The 18,884-nt window shown below is 37.1% G+C and overlaps 1 protein-coding gene across 3 annotated transcripts in view; it reads right to left on the bottom strand.

Moving 5' to 3' along the window:
• Positions 1-270: 270 nt before the first annotated feature.
• Positions 271-18,884, bottom strand: part of robo1 (roundabout, axon guidance receptor, homolog 1 (Drosophila)) — a 289,841-nt gene continuing 271,227 nt past the window's right edge. For all 3 annotated transcript variants that reach the window (XM_042486206.1, XM_042486207.1, XM_042486208.1), the window contains 3 exons: positions 15,712-15,990; positions 15,416-15,609; positions 271-427 (listed from right to left, as the gene is read on the bottom strand). In XM_042486206.1, the coding sequence (XP_042342140.1) occupies positions 365-427; positions 15,416-15,609; positions 15,712-15,990 (536 nt within the window). In that variant the 3' untranslated portion in view covers positions 271-364. The remainder of the gene's footprint in view (positions 428-15,415; positions 15,610-15,711; positions 15,991-18,884) is intronic.

The raw sequence follows: 18,884 nt of genomic DNA, 5'->3' as shown, positions 1-18,884 counted from the left end.
CTGACCAAAAAGTCATACTATAGCATGTCATCAAAAATTTGACCAAAAAGTCATGCTAAAGCATATGGTCAAAAATCTGACCAAAAACTCATACTATAGGATGTTGTGAAAAATTTGACCAAAAAATCATATAATGACATGTTGTCAAAATGTCTCCAGAAAGTCATATTACAGAAAAAAAAAATGACACGAGCAAGGACCATGTCACAACAATGTCTCATTTGAAGGTTTATTGAATTCTGAAGGTATAGATGTTAAGGACAACTGAATGGATGTGAGTGGAAAGGTGGGGTGAAGGTGGCAGAGGGACATCATCAGTCAGGCTGGTCTGGCAGGATGTCCTTATTGTTGGGTAGAGGGAGACTCAGCGTTGGGGGTACTGTCTCGGTGTGTGTCCACCCGATCTGATTCCGAGCCCCAGACGTGCCTAGAATGAGACATGGGAGAGGCATGCACAGAGTTGAATTGGAAGAGATGGGGAGGAGAAGGGAAGAGGTTAGGGACGAGGAGAGGGGAGGATGAGAAAGGGATAAGGCAGTAGGGCAGACATACAAGGGAAGGGGGGTCCAAAATCTGAACAAAAAGTCTTATTATAGCATTACATAAAAGAATGTCACCAAAAAGTCATGAAATACCTTGTCATCAAAAATCTGACCAGAAAGTCATACTACAGCCATTTTTTTTACATGCTATATAATGATGTTTTTGGCCTTTTTTTTCTCGACATGCTATACTATGGGGTGTCCCTACAAGCAATACTATGTGGTTTTCAGCCATTTATTCAACATGTCAACATTTTCAGTTTTTTGACATACTATCCTATGTCGTTTTCAGCCATTTTTTTTGACATGCTATACTATGATGTATCTCTACAAGCTATGATATGCGGTTTTCAGCCATTTTTTCAACATGTCAAAATTTGAAAGTTTTCACCATACTATGCTATGTCGTTTTCAGCCGTTTATCAACATGCTATATTATGTCATTTTTCAGTCATCTTTTCAACATGCTATATTAGATGTGTTTGGCCTTTTTTTCAACATGGTATACTATGACGTGTCTCTACTATCTATAACATTTCATTTTCAGCCATTTTTTCAACATGTCAAAATTTGACATTTCGATATACTGCAGTATGATGTTTTGGCCAGATTTCGGACGACGTGCTATAGTATGACTTTTTGGCCAGATTTTGGATGACACGCTATAGTATGACTTTTTGGCTAGGTTTTTGATAACATGCTATAGTATGACGTTTTGGACAGATTTTGGACAACTTGCTATACGTAGTATGACTTTTTGGCAACATTTTTGATGACATGCAATAGTATGACTTTTTGGTGACATTTTGGACGCCATGCTACAGTATGACATTTTGGCCTGACTTTAGACAACATGCTATAGTATGATGTTTTGGACAGTTTTTGGACAGTGTGCTATAGTATGACTTTTTTGATGTAATTTTGTGCTACATGCTATAGTATGAGCATTTGGAGAGACTTTTGACGTCATGTTGACTTTTGGTGAAATTTTTGACTACACGCTATATTATGACTTTTTGGTCAGAGTTTTAACAACATTCTATAGTAGGACTTTTTTAGTAAGTTTTCCGATGACATGCTATGGTATTACTTTTTGGTGAAATTTTTGACAACATACTTTAGTATTACTTTTTGGTCAGATTTGCTATTTATGACTTTTTTGACAGCTTTTCGACGACAAGCTATAATCTGGCATTTTGGTGACATTGTCTACTACATGCAAAAATATGACTTTTTGGTCAGACTTTCGACGACATGCTATAGTATGACATTTTGATGACATTGTCTACTAAATGTTATAGTCTGACCATTTGGTGAGATGTTTGACGACATGCTCTAGTGTGACTTTTCGGTGGCATTTTTTACGACATGCTATAGGATGACTTTTTGGCAAGATTTTTTGACCACATGGTAAAGTATGACTTTTAGGAGAGATTTTTGATGACATGGTATATAATAAGATTTCTGGGTGAGATTTTTTTGACAACATGCTATAATATGGCTCTGTGGCCAGATTTTGAATGACATGCTGTAGCATGAGTTTTTGGCAAGATTTTGGAAGACATGCTAGTAAAACTTTTTTGCCTGATTTTGGACGACATGCTATAGTATGACTTTTGGCCATGTTTTGGATGACACACTTCAGCATGACATTTTGGCAATATTTTAGACGACATGCTATAGTATGACTTTTTTGCCTGATTTTTGACGACATGCTGTATTATGTCTTTTTGGACAGATTTTGGACAACATGCTATGGTATGAATTTTTGGACAGATTTTGGACGATATGCTGTAGTATGAGGTTTTTTTTTCAATATTTTGGACGATGTGCTATATTATGACATTTTGGTGACATTTTGGGCAAGGCTTTTATTTAAGGCAATAAAAGCCCCCAAAAATAATCTTTTAAAAAGTAAAGTAAAAAAAAAAAAAACATGAAAACAGTAAAAAAATACATGCAGTATAGCATGTCACAAAAATGTTTCAAAAAAAGTATAGTATATAGGATGCCATAAAAAATATCCTTAAAAAAAAAGGTGACCTTTAGTATGCCATAAAAGGCATACTAAAGGTCACTGACATGCACAAAACATCATAGGATTTTATGCCTTAGAAATCATAACAAAATTTCAGCATATTTTTTTGCCGTAAAACTCACAATATGTCATAAAAAGGTCATAGAATGGCATGCCATAAAATTTGACAAAACTATCTTTAAAAAGGCATAAAAAGTACTAGCATACTACTATGCATAGTGCTGTATGGCCAGTGTATATATGCCATTGTGCATTTTAGTTAGCATTCTGCACTAGTCTATTTCAGGTCCACAGTATGTTTTTCATTAATGTTTACATTAATGATTAATTGATTTGTTGGAAGTCATATTATGGGTGCCTGGATGGCGGTGCAAAGGCGACAGTGTTCTTTCTGGGGCTATATGCCTGACGTCATCATGTGACCCTGACAGTCAAGTGAGGTTAGAGAGTGTGAACATTCAAACTGCACTCATGACTAACTGCACAACATGTTGAGGTAAGCAGAGGGTGTTCAGAGTATAGTTTTAGTGTCAACTAAAGCCTCTAAATAACATCCAGCGCTAACAAATACTGAAATAAAGCACTACATGCTATATCCAACATTTCAACACTGAACAAGTCACTTTGATTAAATATTTTAAGAACTCCTTGATTCAGTTACAGTCTCTTTCCTTAGTGTTTTGACATGAGGTAACACAAGTGAGCAAGCCCCACAATTCCATCACAGCCCCTGATGACTCCCCCTTGCTCATTTTATTCACCACTATGGACATTTTAACAAATTGCTCAAATGCATGGAAATCTTTATCAATATACTCATCTGAATTAATGTTGGTTCCTTCCATGTGTTATCACACCTAGAAAATTTGAATACATCATCAATAAATACAATTTAATCCTGAATTTTGACATAAAAATATCTAAATCATGCATCATTCATACAATCATTATTCTTTTTAATTTTTATGGAAAATTACATGAGAAAGTGTGTTTTATTATCGGTCACAATTGTGATGGTGGGATAACACGTATCTACCATTTATTGACTGAATTAACATCTTCTCCTATACAGTTGTCAAAATTCTTATATTTCCCAGCCCAGAGCCCCTAAGTGGTTCTAGCCAGCCTATTTGGTTTGTAGAGGCCCTTGACTCATCTGACTGGACCCTCTGGTGGGTATAGGGCCTAAGCTGTTCTGGCTGAACTGTCTTGTGGGTAGAGGCTAGGGCCGGGCGATAAAACGATAACAATATCTATCGCGAAATAACTTTTCCTCAGTTGAAATATGAAACGTAGTCGACAGAATGTCAATAGAACGCATTCCAGCCATGTTTTGACAGACAACACAAACAGCATATGATAATGAGAATAGTGCCATGGCGAACCAAATGCAGTGAACAACGTTGACTTTAGAATACAGCTGAGTGTTTGACAACCGAGTCGTATGTGCCTCCACATCGTTTCATTATCATGAATTATTATTATCATTATTATTATCATGATCAAACAGCTGATGGTCTGACAGCAGCACAGTGAGACAGATAAAGAGCAGAGCTTTTCACAACACCAAATTGTCTGAATCAGCCAAATTTGGTGAAAAATGACCTCTTTGGACATCTCCAGACTACTCTGTGTTAGTTTCAGATTTAATCCAACTTTGGATGGAATTATTTAGGAACACCAGGATGTATCTCTCTGTGTCTCATCCAGTCACTTGCGCTGAGCTCTCATTATTAGTACCAGGGGCAGATGTAATGTTTTGGGGGCCTGGGGCCAAAGGCACATTGGCAGTTATAAGAGAAGTAGGCCTACTCAAAAGTTGTTTTTTTTTTTCCTTAATAAAATGATTAATAGTACAGAAGTTTCACAGAAGATTCACTGAAGTTCAAGTCAGAGTCCTGCAATCAGGAGAGGTTGGCCTATTATGAGCACAATGTGCTTATATTTACCTGAAGTTTTTTTAAGATGGAGCTTTTAATTTTTCCATAATGCTGGAAAGTCAAATAAATAATAATAAAACTTATGTTTATTACACTCTAACACACTATGGTCAAATGACACTGTGTCAGTGAACTACGAGGGCAAAAAACAATCCACCAAAAAAAAGCAAGGAGCAAAATAATTGTTCATTAATCCCAATAGAAGTAATTAGGTGCAAAATGTATGCAGTTTTCAGATGTTTTTTGAACATGTCTTTTGTTGACATTTTACGCCATACTGTGATATGGCATTTTCAGTCATTTCTTAGACATGCTATATAATGGTGTTGTTGTCCGTTTTTGCAATTTCCTATGCTATGGCATGTCTGGGCATGTTATTTTTTGCCATACTTATAGTATAGTAGCCTTAGCTATACTGTAGCCGTGCCTTTTTTGTCATTTTTTCAACGTGGTGTTTCATGGTGTTTTTGTCTGTTTTCTATTCTATAGCGTGTCTTGGAATACTATTTTATGCTGTTTTGAGATGTTACTAGCTGTTTTTGGGACATGTCATATTTTGACATTTTTAGCCTTGCCATGCCTTGCCTTTTTCATCATTTTTTTCAACATACAGTTTTCATGGTTTTTTTTGTCCTTTTTTTTGCAAAGAATTATGCCCATGGCATGTCTTGGCATGCTATTTTATGCTGTTTTGAGGTGTTTTGAGCTGTATTTTTTTAGACCATGTCATATTTTGACATTTTTAGCCATACTATAGCCTTGCCTTTTTGTCATTTTTTCAACATGGTAATTCATGGTGTTTTTGTTCATTTTTTCAAAATTCAATGAAATGGCGTGTCTTGGCACGCTATTTTATGATGATTTTTGAGGTATTTTGAGCTGTTTTTTGTTTGTTCAAAATTCTATGCAATGGCGTGCTTTGGCAAGCTATTTTATCCTGTTTTTAGGTGTTTTGAGCTGTTTTTTGGGACATGTCATATTTTGACATTTTTAGCCATACTATAGCCTTGTCTTTTTCGTCATTTTTTTTCAACATGCTGTTTCATGATGTTTTCGTCCTTTTTTTCAAAATTCTATGCAATGGCGTGCTTTGGCATGCTTTGTTACGCTGTATTTTAGGTGTCTGGAGCATTTTTTGGGACATGTCATATTTTGACATTTTTAGCCATACTATAGCCTTGCCTTTTTCGTCATTTTTTCAACATGGATTTTCAGGGTGTTTTGTTCATTTTTTTCAAAATTCAATGAAATGGCATGTCTTGGCACGCTATTTTATGATGTTTTTGAGGTATTTTGAGCTGTTTTTGGACCATGTCATATTTTGTCATTTTTAGTCATACTATAGCCTTGCATTTTTTTTGTCATTTTTTCATCATGGTGTTTCATGGTGTTTTTGTCCGTTTTTTCAAAAGTCTATGCTATGGCATGTCTTGGCAGGATATTTTTATGCTGTTTTGAGGTGTCATTAACTGTTTTTGGACCATGTCATATTTTGACATTTTTAGCCATACTATAGCCTTGCTTTTTTTGTCATTTTTTTTCATCATGGTGTTTCATGATTTTTGATCCGTTTTTTCAAATTCTATGCCATGGCATGTCTTGGCACGCTATTTTATCCTGTTTTTAGGTGTTTTGAGCTGTTTTTGGGACATGTCATATTTTGACATTTTTTAGCCATACTATAGCCTTGCTTTTTTTTGTCATTTTTTTCAACATGGTGTTTCATGGTGTTTTTTGTCCGTTTTTTTCAAAAGTCTATGCTATGGCATGTTTTGGCACGTTATTTTATGCTTTTTTGAGGTGTTTTTAGCTGTTTTTGGGACATGTCATATTTTGACATTTTTAGCCATACTATAGCCTTTCTTTTTTTGTCATTTTTTCATCATGGTGTTTCATGATGTTTTTGTCCGTTTTTTCAAAAGTCTATGCTATGGCATGTCTTGGCAGGTTATTTTATGCTGTTTTGAGGTGTCATTAACTGTTTTTGGACCATGTCATATTTTGACATTTTTAGCCATACTATAGCCTTGCCTTTTTCGTCATTTTTTTCAACATGGAAGTTTCATGGTGTTTTTTATCCGTTTTTTTTCAAAATTCTTTGCTATGGCATGTCTTGGCAAGCTATTTTTTATCCTGTTTTTAGGTGTTTTGAGCTGTTTTTGGGACATGTCATATTTTGACATTTTTAGCCATACTATAGCCTTGCTTTTTTTGTCATTTTTTCATCATGGTTTTTCAGGGTGTTTTGTTCATTTTTTCAAAATTCAATGAAATGGCGTGTCTTGGCACGCTATTTTATGATGTTTTGAGGTATTTTGAGCTGTTTTTAGACCATGTCGTATTTTGTCATTTTTAGCCATACTATAGCCTTGCCTTTTTCGTCATTTTTTTCAACATGGTTTTTCAGGGTGTTTTTGTCCGTTTTTTTTCAAAATTCTATGCAATGGCATGTCTTGGCACGTTATTTTATGCTGTTTTGAGGTGTTTTTAGCTGTTTTTGGGACATGTCATATTTTGACATTTTTAGCCATACTATAGCCTTGCTTTTTCGTCATTTTTTTCAACATGGTGTTTCATGGTGTTTTTGTCTATTTTTTGCAAAGAATTATGCCATGGCATGTCTTGGCATGCTATTTTTTGCTGTTTCATGGCATTTCGAGCTGTTTTTGGGACATGTCATATTTTGTCATTTTTAGCCATACTATAGCCTTGCCTTTTTCGTCATTTTTTCATGGTGTTTCATGGTGTTTTTGTCTGTTTTTTTCAAAATTCTATGCTATAGCCTGTCTTGGCACGCTATATGAGCTGTTTCGAGGTGTTTTGATCTGTTTAAGGGACATGTCATATTTTGACATTTTTAGCCATACTATACCTTGCTTTTTTTTGTCATTTTTTCAACATGGTTTTTCAGGGTGTTTTTGTTCATTTTTTCAAAATTCAATGAAATGGCGTGTCTTGGCACGCTATTTTATGATGTTTTGAGGTATTTTGAGCTGTTTTTAGACCATGTCATATTTTGTCATTTTTAGCCATACTATAGCCTTGCCTTTTTCGTCATTTTTTTCAACATGGTGTTTCATGGTGTTTTTTTTGTCCGTTTTTTCAAAATTCTATGCTATGGCATGTTTTGGCACGTTATTTTATGCTTTTTAGAGGTGTTTTGAGCTGTTTTTGGGACATGTCATATTTTGACATTTTTAGCCATACTATAGCCTTGCTTTTTTTTTTGTCATTTTTTCATCGTGGTGTTTCATGGTGTTTTTGTCCGTTTTTTTTTCAAAAGTCTGTACTATGGCATGTCTTGGCAGGATATTTTTTATGCTATTTTGAGGTGTCATTAGCTGTTTTTGAACCATGTCATATTTTGACATTTTTAGCCATACTATAGCCTTGCCTTTTTTGTCATTTTTTCAACATGGTTTTTCAGGGTGTTTTGTTCATTTTTTTCAAAATTCAATGAAATGGCGTGTCTTGGCATGCTATTTTATGATGTTTTGAGGTGTTTTGAGTTGTTTTTGGGACATGTCATATTTTGTCATTTTTAGCCATACTATAGCCTTGCTTTTTTTGTCATTTTTTCATCATGGTGTTTTATGCAAAATTTTTGAGGTGTCATTAGCTGTTTTTGGGACATGTCATATTTTGACATTTTTAGCCATACTATAGCCTTGCCTTTTTGTCATTTTTTCAGCGTGGTTTTTTCAGGGGTTTTTTGTCCATTTTTTCAAAATTCAATGCTATGGCATGTCTTGGCAAGCTATTTTATCCTGTTTTTAGGTGTTTTGAGCTGTTTTTGGGACATGTCATATTTTGACATTTTTAGCCATACTATAGCCTTGCTTTTTTTTTTGCCATTTTTTCATCATGGTGTTTCATGGTGTTTTTTGTCCGTTTTTTCAAAAGTCTATGCTATGGCATGTCTTGGCACATTATTTTATGCTTTTTTGAGGTGTTTTTAGCTGTTTTTGGGACATGTCATATTTTGACATTTTTAGCCATATGTCATATTTTGACAGTTTTAGCCATACTATAGCCTTGCCTTTTTGTCATTTTTTCAAAATGGTGTTTCATGATTTTTTCTTCTTTTTTTTCCCAAATTCTTTGCTATGGCATGTTTTGGCACGCTATGTTATGCTGTTTTTGGGTGTTTTGATCTGTTTTTGGGACATGTCATATATTGACATTTTCAGCCACACTATAGCCTTGCCTTTTTTGTTATTTTTCAACATGGTGTTTCTGTTCATTTTTTCCAAATTCTATGCTATAGCGTGTCTTGGCATACAATTTTTCCGTTTTTAGATGTTTTGTACTGCTTTTGGGACATTTCATAATTCGGCATTTTTAGCCATACTATAGCCTCTTCTTTTTCATCATTTTTCAACGTGGTTATTCATGGTTTTTTTGTCAGTTTTTTCAAAATTCTATGCTATGGCATGTCTTGGCATGCTATTTTATGCAGTTTTGTGGTGTTTTGATCATATTTTGGGACATGTCATATTTTGATATTTTTAGCCATACTTTTGTCTTGCCTTTTCCTGTCATTTTTTCAACATGGTATTTTAATGTGTTTTTTCAAAATTCTATGCCATCGCGTGTCTTGGAATACTATTTCATGCTGTTTTTAGGTGTTTTGAGCTGGTTTTGGGACATGTCATATTTTGACATTTTTAGCCATACTATAGCCTTACCTTTTACGTCATTTGTTCAACATGGTGTTTTCGTCCTTTTTTTTTTTTTTTAAAAATTCTATGCTATGGCTTTACTTGGCACAGTATTTTATCCTGTTTTTAGGTGTTCTGAGCTGTTTTGGGAAATGTCATATTTTGACATTTTTAGCCATACTATAGCCTTGCCTTTTTCGTCATTTTTTTCAACATGGAGTTTCATGGTGTTTTTGTCCGTTTTTTCAAAATTCTATGCAATGGCGTGCTTTGGCATGCTTTTTTACGCTGTATTTAGGTGTCTGGAGCATTTTTTGGGACATGTCATATTTTGACATTTTTAGCCATACTATAGCCTTGCTTTTTTTGTCATTTTTTCATCATGGTTTTTCATGGTGTTTTTGTCCGCTTTTTCAAAAGTCTATACTATGGCATGTCTTGGCAGGTTATTTTATGCTGTTTTGAGGTGTCATTAGCTGTTTTTGGGACATGTCATATTTTGACATTTTTAGCCATACTATAGCCTTGCCTTTTTTGTTATTTTTCAACATGGTGTTTCATGGTGTTTTTGTTCATTTTTTAAAAATTCTATGCTATAGCGTGTCTTGGCACGCTATATTAAGCTGTTTCGAAGTGTTTTGATCTGTTTTAGGGACATGTCATATTTTGACATTTTTAGCCATACTATAGCCTTACCTGTTTCGTCATTTTTTCAACATGGTGTTTCATGGTGTTTTTGTCCGATTTTGCAAAGAATTATGCCATGACATGTCTTGGCACGCTATTTTATACTGTTTTGAGGTGTTTTGAGCTGTTTTTGGGACATGTCATATTTTGACATTTTTAGCCATGCTATAGCCTTGCCTTTTTGTCATTTTTTCAACATGGTGTTTCTTGATGTTTTCTTCCTTTTTTTCAAAATTCTATGCTTTAGCGTGTCTTGGCATACTATTTTTCTATTTTTAGGTGTTTTGTGCTGCTTTCGGGACATGTCATAATTCGACATTTTTAACCATACTATAGCCTTGCCTTTTTTTTGTCATTTTTCAACATGGTGTTTCATGATGTTTTTGTCCGTTTTTTCAAAATTCTATGCTATGACATGTCTTGGCACGCTATTTCATCCTGTTTTTAGGTGTTTTGAGCTGTTTTTGGACATGTCATATTTTGACATTTTTAGCCTTGCTTTTTTTTGTCATTTTTTCATTATGGTGTTTTTGTCCGTTTTTTCAAAAGTCTATGGTATGGCATGTTTTGGCACGTTATTTTATGCTTTTTTGAGGTGTTTTTAGCTGTTTTAGGGACATGTCATATTTTGACATTTTTCGCCATACTACCATATGGCATTTTCAGCAGGTTTTATGACATGCTAAATTATGTGTCTTTGGCTTTTTTTTGCAACATCCCAAGTCATAGTATGGTATTCAAAGTGGTTTTTGGTTTCCGGGACGTCACTTTTTGACATTTTATGCCATACTATAGTATGGAATTTTAGGTTGTTTATTCAACGTGATACAGTATGGTCTTTTCTGCTGTTTTTTCAACATTTTTTTTCTTGACATACTATATTACTACGTTTTCAGTCATTTTTTTTACATGCTATATTATGATGTGTTTCAATATGGTATACTAAGATGTGTCTCCACATGCCATACTTCTTGGTTTTCAGCTGTTTTTTGGACATGTCATTTTTTAACATTTTTAGACAAACGTATTCCAAAAATTCTCAAATTATAGTTTGTCGAAAATAGCGTTATAGCTTGTAGAGAATTGTCATAATATAGGGCGTTGAAAAGAAGGCCCAACACTTCATAACATAGCATGTCAAAAAAATGGCTGAAAAATGCGTATTATTGGTTGTCTTTACAAACAAAAATTTGAGGTTTTTAGCCATTTTCCATAGAATAGCATGTCAAAAATTAGGCTAAAGATGTCATAATATAGAATTCTGGTCAGGAGGTGGTTGGCTGAAAAAATATTTCAAAGGGAGTACATTGATGAAAAAAGTTTGAGAACCACTGCTGTAGCATATTGTCAAAAATCTGACCAAAATGTTAAAGTATAGCATGTTGTCAAAAATCTGACCAAAACATCATTCTCTAGCATGTTGTCAAAAATCTGACCAAAACATTATAGTATAGCATGCCTTCAAAAATCTGACCTGTCATTAAGAATCCCAAAAATTGCAAATTTCCCCATTGTGGGACTAATAAAGGATTATCTTATCTTATAAAAATGTCAATGTATTTTGTTGCAAAACAACGTTACAGAAATGTCATCATTTAGCCTGTTTTCGAAAATATTTTAGTTTTGAAATCGAAAAAGGCATGGTTAAATTTACTGTAAAAAAGAAAAAAAAGTTTAGTGTGTCATAAAAATATGCTAATATAGTATGTCATAAACATTTCACAGTATAGTATGTCATAAAAAAGTTGAATCATAGAAGGTCATTCAAAAGTCACGGTATCATAGGTTTGCATGCCATAAAAATGTGGGAAAATATCTATAGTGTATGTCATAAAAAAAGTCATAGTATTGTATGTTACAAAATTACATTTAAAATATCAATACACCCAGCTATGAAAAATGCCATAGTACATCATAGTACTGAATGTCAACAAAATAGTATGGCATGTCTGAAAATGTACCATCAGCATCTATATGAAACTTGCATTTCCCTCGTTAGTTGAACATTCAAGTGGACAGGATGCTCTGGGTAATGCAGCAGTAGTTGGCCAGTGGGTCAGTGAGCAAGTTAACAGTTTTTCTTTTGAGATGACGTCAAACCTAGCAGGATTCCATAAATAACCTGCATAGAACTCCTTTACACGCCTATGCGTAGTACTTGTAAAAATTAAAATGCCTCCTCCTCACTCCTTTAGCTTAACCTTTTAAAAAATGAAACTTTTAATTTGTATTAAATTTTATAAAGTATATTGTGGGATTTGTTAACATTACTAAAAACTGTCCAACCCCATTATTTCAGAGACTGTTGACAAATTACCAAAGGAACACATTAAGTTTGAACATTTTTATTCATCTTTTTTTTTTTTTTTTAGTTCTTTTTACTTTTTTGCTTTACGAAACAAATGTTTGCAGATGTCCTATGAATAAACAACAGCACCCTTCCTCCTTAAAAAAAAAGCAGGGGTCCATCACCCCTACTTTATCGAGAAAAGAGACTCTTCTTGTCCAATTCCAACCTCTCCAGATTCCCAAAGTGACTCTTATTTCCTGTATTTGACATTCGTTTAAGTGCATTAGTAGACAACGTAACCATTTCGATTAATGTGCAATAGCTGAGTTTATGGTCAATGCGAAAAGATATATACATTGCAGCTATGACTCACATTAACTGTCTTTTTCATCACTTGAGCTAGCGTCAGAACTGGAGAGGGAGACAATCACAACGCAAGGAGTCTCCTTTCAAGCACAGCCTTCGTAAACAGCAACCTTTACCTACATCATTATCGTCATCATCAGGATTAACTAGACTCTTTTGTCATACCTGTTTTCTTCCAGTAAGACAAAAAGGTTAATAGATAGAATGGTTTAAAATAAAGTTTAGTGATTGTGCTTTTAAAACCAAAGTAAAACAAATAACAAACATTGACAACAACACGAAACATAACAGTGCATTACAAAAAACAAAAGAAAAGAAAAAAAATCCCAAAGTGGCACTTTTCTTGGGGCAGCTAAATAATATAGCAATTTACAACATGGATGGAAATGATAAAATAATTATATTTACTGGCATAATAAAATTAGAATTCGCAAAATAAAACAAGGAAGACAAATTTGAGGTACCACAGTGGGTAAAACAAAGAGGACATCATGTATACACGTATATTTACAGACAGTCCACCCCTCTCTGCTTGCAGTTATTTTATTACAGTAACATCTGACTGTATGGGCTCTCCAACGTTCTTGTAGAGGCAAGCAGAGTCATGTCAATGTCTGGAGTAGGAATTCACTCCATATTGCATTGGAATTAAACATAAATATACTACTGCGTATTTTGTTTTGAATGCACCATTCTTTTATCTTCAGACACTCTTTCCTTTTTTTAACATGGACATAGAAAATGATAAGTTAGAAAAAAAACATTGGTCTGTTTTCCAGATGTAAAGAAACACTACTGATGTACTGTATAATGGCAGCCAACATGATGGTGAAATACTGAGATATTTAAAATAGTAAGAGAAACAATGGTGCTTCACTGTTGGAAAAATCAGGACAGTTCCTCGGTTTCCTCTTCTGTTCTTCAGCTTTCTACCATCTGGGTAAAACAAAAACAAACATTTTGGTTATCATTCAGTTTTCATTACTAGAGTAAGGAATATTGTGATATTAGCTTATTGCAGATATATCTGCATGTGTGCATATTTCTAACAACTGTTACAAGGAATTGCAGTCAACAAAGGCTAATGCCAGCTTTACAGAAAAAGACTTTTCAAACTATTTCACTGTCGCAGTCAAACTTCCAATTGCATTAAAATCATGACTTTTACAACAGTTTGTACAGGCTCCTATGATCTCAATCATTTCGTGTAAGGTAGTCATAAAACGCGGACTGAGGTCGAAAAGTTCAAATAATGTCCTTTCCTAACCACTTTTCCTTAACCTCCAGAGGTCAAGGAAAGATGTGAAGGAGAATTCATGAGGACTGCGGTGTTTAGAGAACTGCACTTCTCCTCGGCTCTGTGATGATGCGATGGCGGGTGTTACTGACGTGGTCGGATGTGATGAAACTGTTCTGATGATGGACTACAAAAAGCACATCCTCACTGGATTGGTTTTCATGCAGCAAAAACTTTTTTTTGTAATTGTTTTATTTGTGTTTTGTTTTAAAAACATAATTTGCTGCCTTCTTAAACCCCTTTGTAATATGGATCTTAAATATTGCGCCATACATTTTATTTTTAGTATTAATATTATGACCACGACTAGAATTATTATTATTAATATTGCGTTATTGTTATTCTCTTAATCAGGCCTACTTTGCAAAAAGATGTATTCGACTGCAGCCATAGTGCAAAATGATCATTTGTATTTCATTTACTCACCGCGTGTAACCTTGAATTTTGTGAAGAAATCGTTGTTGTTCTTGCATGCCTCCACAGTAAATGAAGACTCCACAAAAGGCGACTTTTCTCCATGAATTGCAGTAATGAGGGTCCATGTTTAACAGCAGCAAAACTATATCAACACAACTATTTACTAAAACATTAAATACATTTTTAAAAAACAAACAAAAACCCCATCCTTTTACAAAACTTTCATGCACTGCCGTTAAGCGTGATTGGACACGCTCGGGTGCACTACTTGTAGGATGAAGTGTTTTAAATCATGTTATAGTGAAAATGCATTTATTTGATTTATTATAGTGTAGCTGTATCTATTGCTATAGCTACACTATAATAAATCCCTGTTTATTTTAATTCATAAGTGTCCGCCTTTTTGTATTCTGCGATCACTGTGGAGGCATGCGAGAAAAACAAAGTCCTCTTCACGAATTCAGAAGTGGTCTTTATGAAGGTGAAAATTTTCTCGTTTGAAGTTCCATTAAAATCATGTTCTCTATTACTGTTGATTTTTAGTTACAGTATGGAGGAGGCGCAAGAGTGTGAACAAGTTTAACAATTTATTTTCTTGGACAGTGAAGCTGGTAGCGACTGAGCAACAAAATCCAAAGTGTTTGTACGCAATTACAGTTTATCTTTATGGAGTATATAGATGCTGACTTGACAAGAATATTGAGGGCATGTGACACCTTTTATCTCGTTTTTAGAATAATGCATTTTTGCAAACACAGGACATTTTTATTGTGTGGTATCTCTTTAAGGGAGTCTGGTGTAGGGGAAGGATGGGAAATCATCCCAAAAGGAGTTGTAGTTATGCAGAGAGTGATCGTGCAACATTCCAAGTCTTATAGTGAAATCTTACAGTGTGTATTCTTCTTGTGTATATTCGGCATAAACTAGGTTTGACGTCATTTGCAAACAATTTCACTATTAGATTGATCAGCAGAGAGCATGGACGTGTTTATTTTTACTCAGTAAAGTGTCCTGCTTATGACTACGTATCCTGGTCACAGTTCAAACAAATCTTAGGGATCTGATTCAAGCTTGTTTGTGTTATGTTTGTCAAAAATGGCTAGAGGAACAATCAGCGCTATTTAAAGTTGTCAAAGGGACTGTTGAGTGACAGTCTGTGTACTCGTCGTGTCTGTACCTCTAGCTCTTCATCTCCTGGTTGGAAGGCCCCCGTGGTGTTGAGGCCCATGTCTGCAGGGTTCCTGCGGCCTCCTTCTCCTCTCCGTCGGCCCCCTGAGCCCCTGGAGGACATGGAGCTGGAGGAGCTTGGGTCTCTGGGGCTGTTGACTGTGGGGAACTGTGGTCGGCTGTAGGGCAGAATGTCCTCTGAGCCTAGAGACAAAGAACAATTGTATGATGAATTCAGCCTTGCATAATTAAAAACATTTTACGTGGCATTGAGGGATTTCCCCCGTATTGTATTTGTTGTTGTACCTGCGTGTTGGCGTGCCTTGCTGGCTGTGCTACCCTCATGTTTATTCCCTTTCCCTCCATGAGCAGTCTTTTGTCTCTCCTGAGCGTCTTTGCGTTCAGATGAGCTGGTTCTGGTGTCCGAGCCCTCTCTGGGCCGATACCCTCCCGTTCCTCCTCTCTTGTCTCGACCCGCCTCACCTGCTTTGGGGGAAATCACTCCCCGGCCCTCCAAGCCTGCCTTAGAGGGGTGTGTAGGTGACTTGAGCACTGCTGGAGGTGGGATGGGGGGAGGTGGCAGATCTGAAGGATAAACACAGGAAGTAAGGACACATTAACCACTGACATTAAAAACTGGGGATTAGGTCATAGCACAAGACTGTGGAGCAAGCGTGTGTCTCATCTGTCACTCAGTTGTCTCACACCTGCACAGTGATAAACAAACACAGCTGCAGCGTGTGCAGGTACACTCGGAGCTGTACACATAGCCGAACGGAAACTCTTCTGTACAGACAGTAAACACAACAGATGACAATGGAGAAGCCAAATCTGGCGAGAGAGTTATGAGGTTTGAGCGAGAGGCAGGAGAGGAGGAAGAGGGGAGCGTGACGGTCAGCAGCTGGCTCTCTGACCTGCTCGACTTCCCCTGTCGATGAATCAATGCTGCTTGTCCTTGAGCCATTATTCATGTGAGGCCAGCCAGTGGGCCGCCTGGCCTCTCACACATCACACAGCCATCTAAACAAAACACTGAGAGAAAAGCCTTATCTGCCTGCGATCGATGGCTTTTCATCTTCTAATCAGCTTCCGACCTGAAGGATGGTTCGTCGGCGGCCAAACCCATAATCCACATAGGATTAGAAAGTTAATGAACGCAACAACTCTGACACTTTGTTTGGTACCCGAAGGGGCACCTCTGACTTTTTTTAGCGCACTGGACTCTTTGGAGAATCAAAGCATTTATTTCTGTTTTACACACGAAAGGCTAATGGGGCAGGTGATGTCTTTGCTGCGTCTTGTTGGCGGAATCAGGCAGCTTCAATACACTCTTCTGATTATTCTCCACCTCCAACCACTCCTCCTGAATACAAAAGGGGGCCAGTCAATATCATACAGCAGAGAGGCGTCTGCAGTTTTTTAATATCTCTCTTGCCTCCCGAGTCCTGCCTCAGTCTGAGTCCGATCAATGCCACAGTCTGTGAGATATGGCTCACTACAAGGGAGGAGCAGAGCGCCTGTTAGATTTATGAGGAAATATTGGCGAGGACAGAGCTCAGGTCTGAAAAGTGTCTCTGGGCTTGCCAAGGAGGATGTACTGGAGGGCCTGGTGGTTAATTAGGCAGACAGGGCTGAGATAGATCAGAGAAGACAGGAAGGGGTTAAGCTCAGAGAAGAGGTAGACAAACGCGTCAGAGTCAAACACAGTATGAATCATGGGGGGGGGTTACACACCACACATCCACTGTGCAAACGTGAGTGAAATGAGCAGGTTAGGAGGGGTGAGGGAGGCTGCTGGGTGGAAGGGGGCTGCTGGTAAATTTGTTTTTCTTGCTTTTTTTTTGACTGCCACCTTAGCCAATGGTATTGTTGTGTACTTACAGTGATGCTGACTGTAGGCTCAGGTTGCAATGGTATGAGATTTTCATGGTACGATAAATGTCTCATAAAATCTTAGGGTTTCACGGTATTACAGAATTATTATATATAATATCAATCAGAAGTCCTTAAATAAAACTTGAAACCATTTGTTTTTAATGGAAGTATGTCTAATAACGTCTTGTTTTTGAAAAGAACTAAAACTATGGTAGGATTTTCCATCCAGTTGCATTTTTATTCAATACTGTGGATAAGCAAATGTACGCCATGTTATAATCGTCGACTTTCACAGTATATTTTGCTCCTAATCTGGAGTACTTCAGACGTAGAAAGATGTAAAACAAATTTTAGAAACACAAGAATGCACATTATAACACATTATGTGTGCTGTCCTGTTTTAAATTTCCTTCATCTGACACCTCAGCACCAGTCTTCCAGGCCAGACGGGTAATGTCGGGTGGGGGTTGAAGGGAAGACAGAGGGGGAGTAAGGGAGGCAATAACCTCCAAATGAAAAACAATCCATTCAGATCAAATGCAATCAGCAGGAGGACTGATGGACAGACAGAGCTGCAGAGCTGTCAGCCTGCCCCCTCGCTGCTCAAACAAAGACTGAGGAGAGGGGAGCAATGGAGAAGAGCAGAGAGTGGAGAGGGATGGAGAGATCACTCTGAAGGGAGGGGCAGCGGATGGGGAAGAGACGGGGGAAAAGGGGGGAGGGGGGGGGGGGGGGGTGGGGGGGGGGTGGGTTGGATTTTCTGCAGTGATATAGCTGGTCTGGCTCCCAGTGAGCTGGATATTAAATCTCCCTGTCAAGTGCTTCCAACGCTCAAGGACACCTGACAGGAGAGAGCCAGCTCTGGGACGGCACATACTGTACGCAGCAGAGACAGCGTGTGCGCACACTCACATACAGATACATTTTAAAGAAAGATCTTTCCACAAGATCAACGCGGAGAAGAAAGAGCCAGAAAAAGTGGCTTTCCACTGTTGGGTTGTGTGTTGTAAAGAATGATGCTGTAAAAGTCAATTGCTCTTTTACTTAACAAGGTTAAAGCTTTTCCTTCTGTGTACAGCTGCTCTGGTATTTAGCCCCTGTTTGGTTTATGTTCGGCTCCTGCCGAGTGAAAGGTGGCACTTCAGTATGAGCCACAGCACCTGGATCAATTTCATTAGTGGCGAGAGTGGAGATACATCCCAGTGTCAGCATAGCCAAGCCGGGCAGAGCTCCCCTGAGACAAACCCCCCTCCACTCCTCCCCACCATGGCCCTGGCCTCCAGCCCACCACTCGCCCGATCTGTTCAGCACCGTCACAGATTAGGAGTGATGCCATGTATGCATGTGCATAAACACATGAGAGAAGATTAAAACTCTGGCTCATGGCATGCCCATACTCAGTCATTTACAGACACTACATAACAGTAAACCGCACAGTTTCCCGTAGAGGGAATAGATGCAGAGCCATTGATACAAACTGGCCATCTGTGTACATGTGGCATGCAGCTAAACTGCTACTACTGCTGCATGTCTCTCTATCAGTCTTTTAGCTGTATTAAGTCAATAATACCTTTGACAGAAAAACATGTGCATACCTAATACTG

Source organism: Plectropomus leopardus, chromosome 5 (assembly GCF_008729295.1).
Source record: "Plectropomus leopardus isolate mb chromosome 5, YSFRI_Pleo_2.0, whole genome shotgun sequence".
Classification (NCBI taxonomy): domain Eukaryota; kingdom Metazoa; phylum Chordata; class Actinopteri; order Perciformes; family Serranidae; genus Plectropomus; species Plectropomus leopardus.
This window is presented reverse-complemented; position numbering and strand designations above follow the sequence as displayed.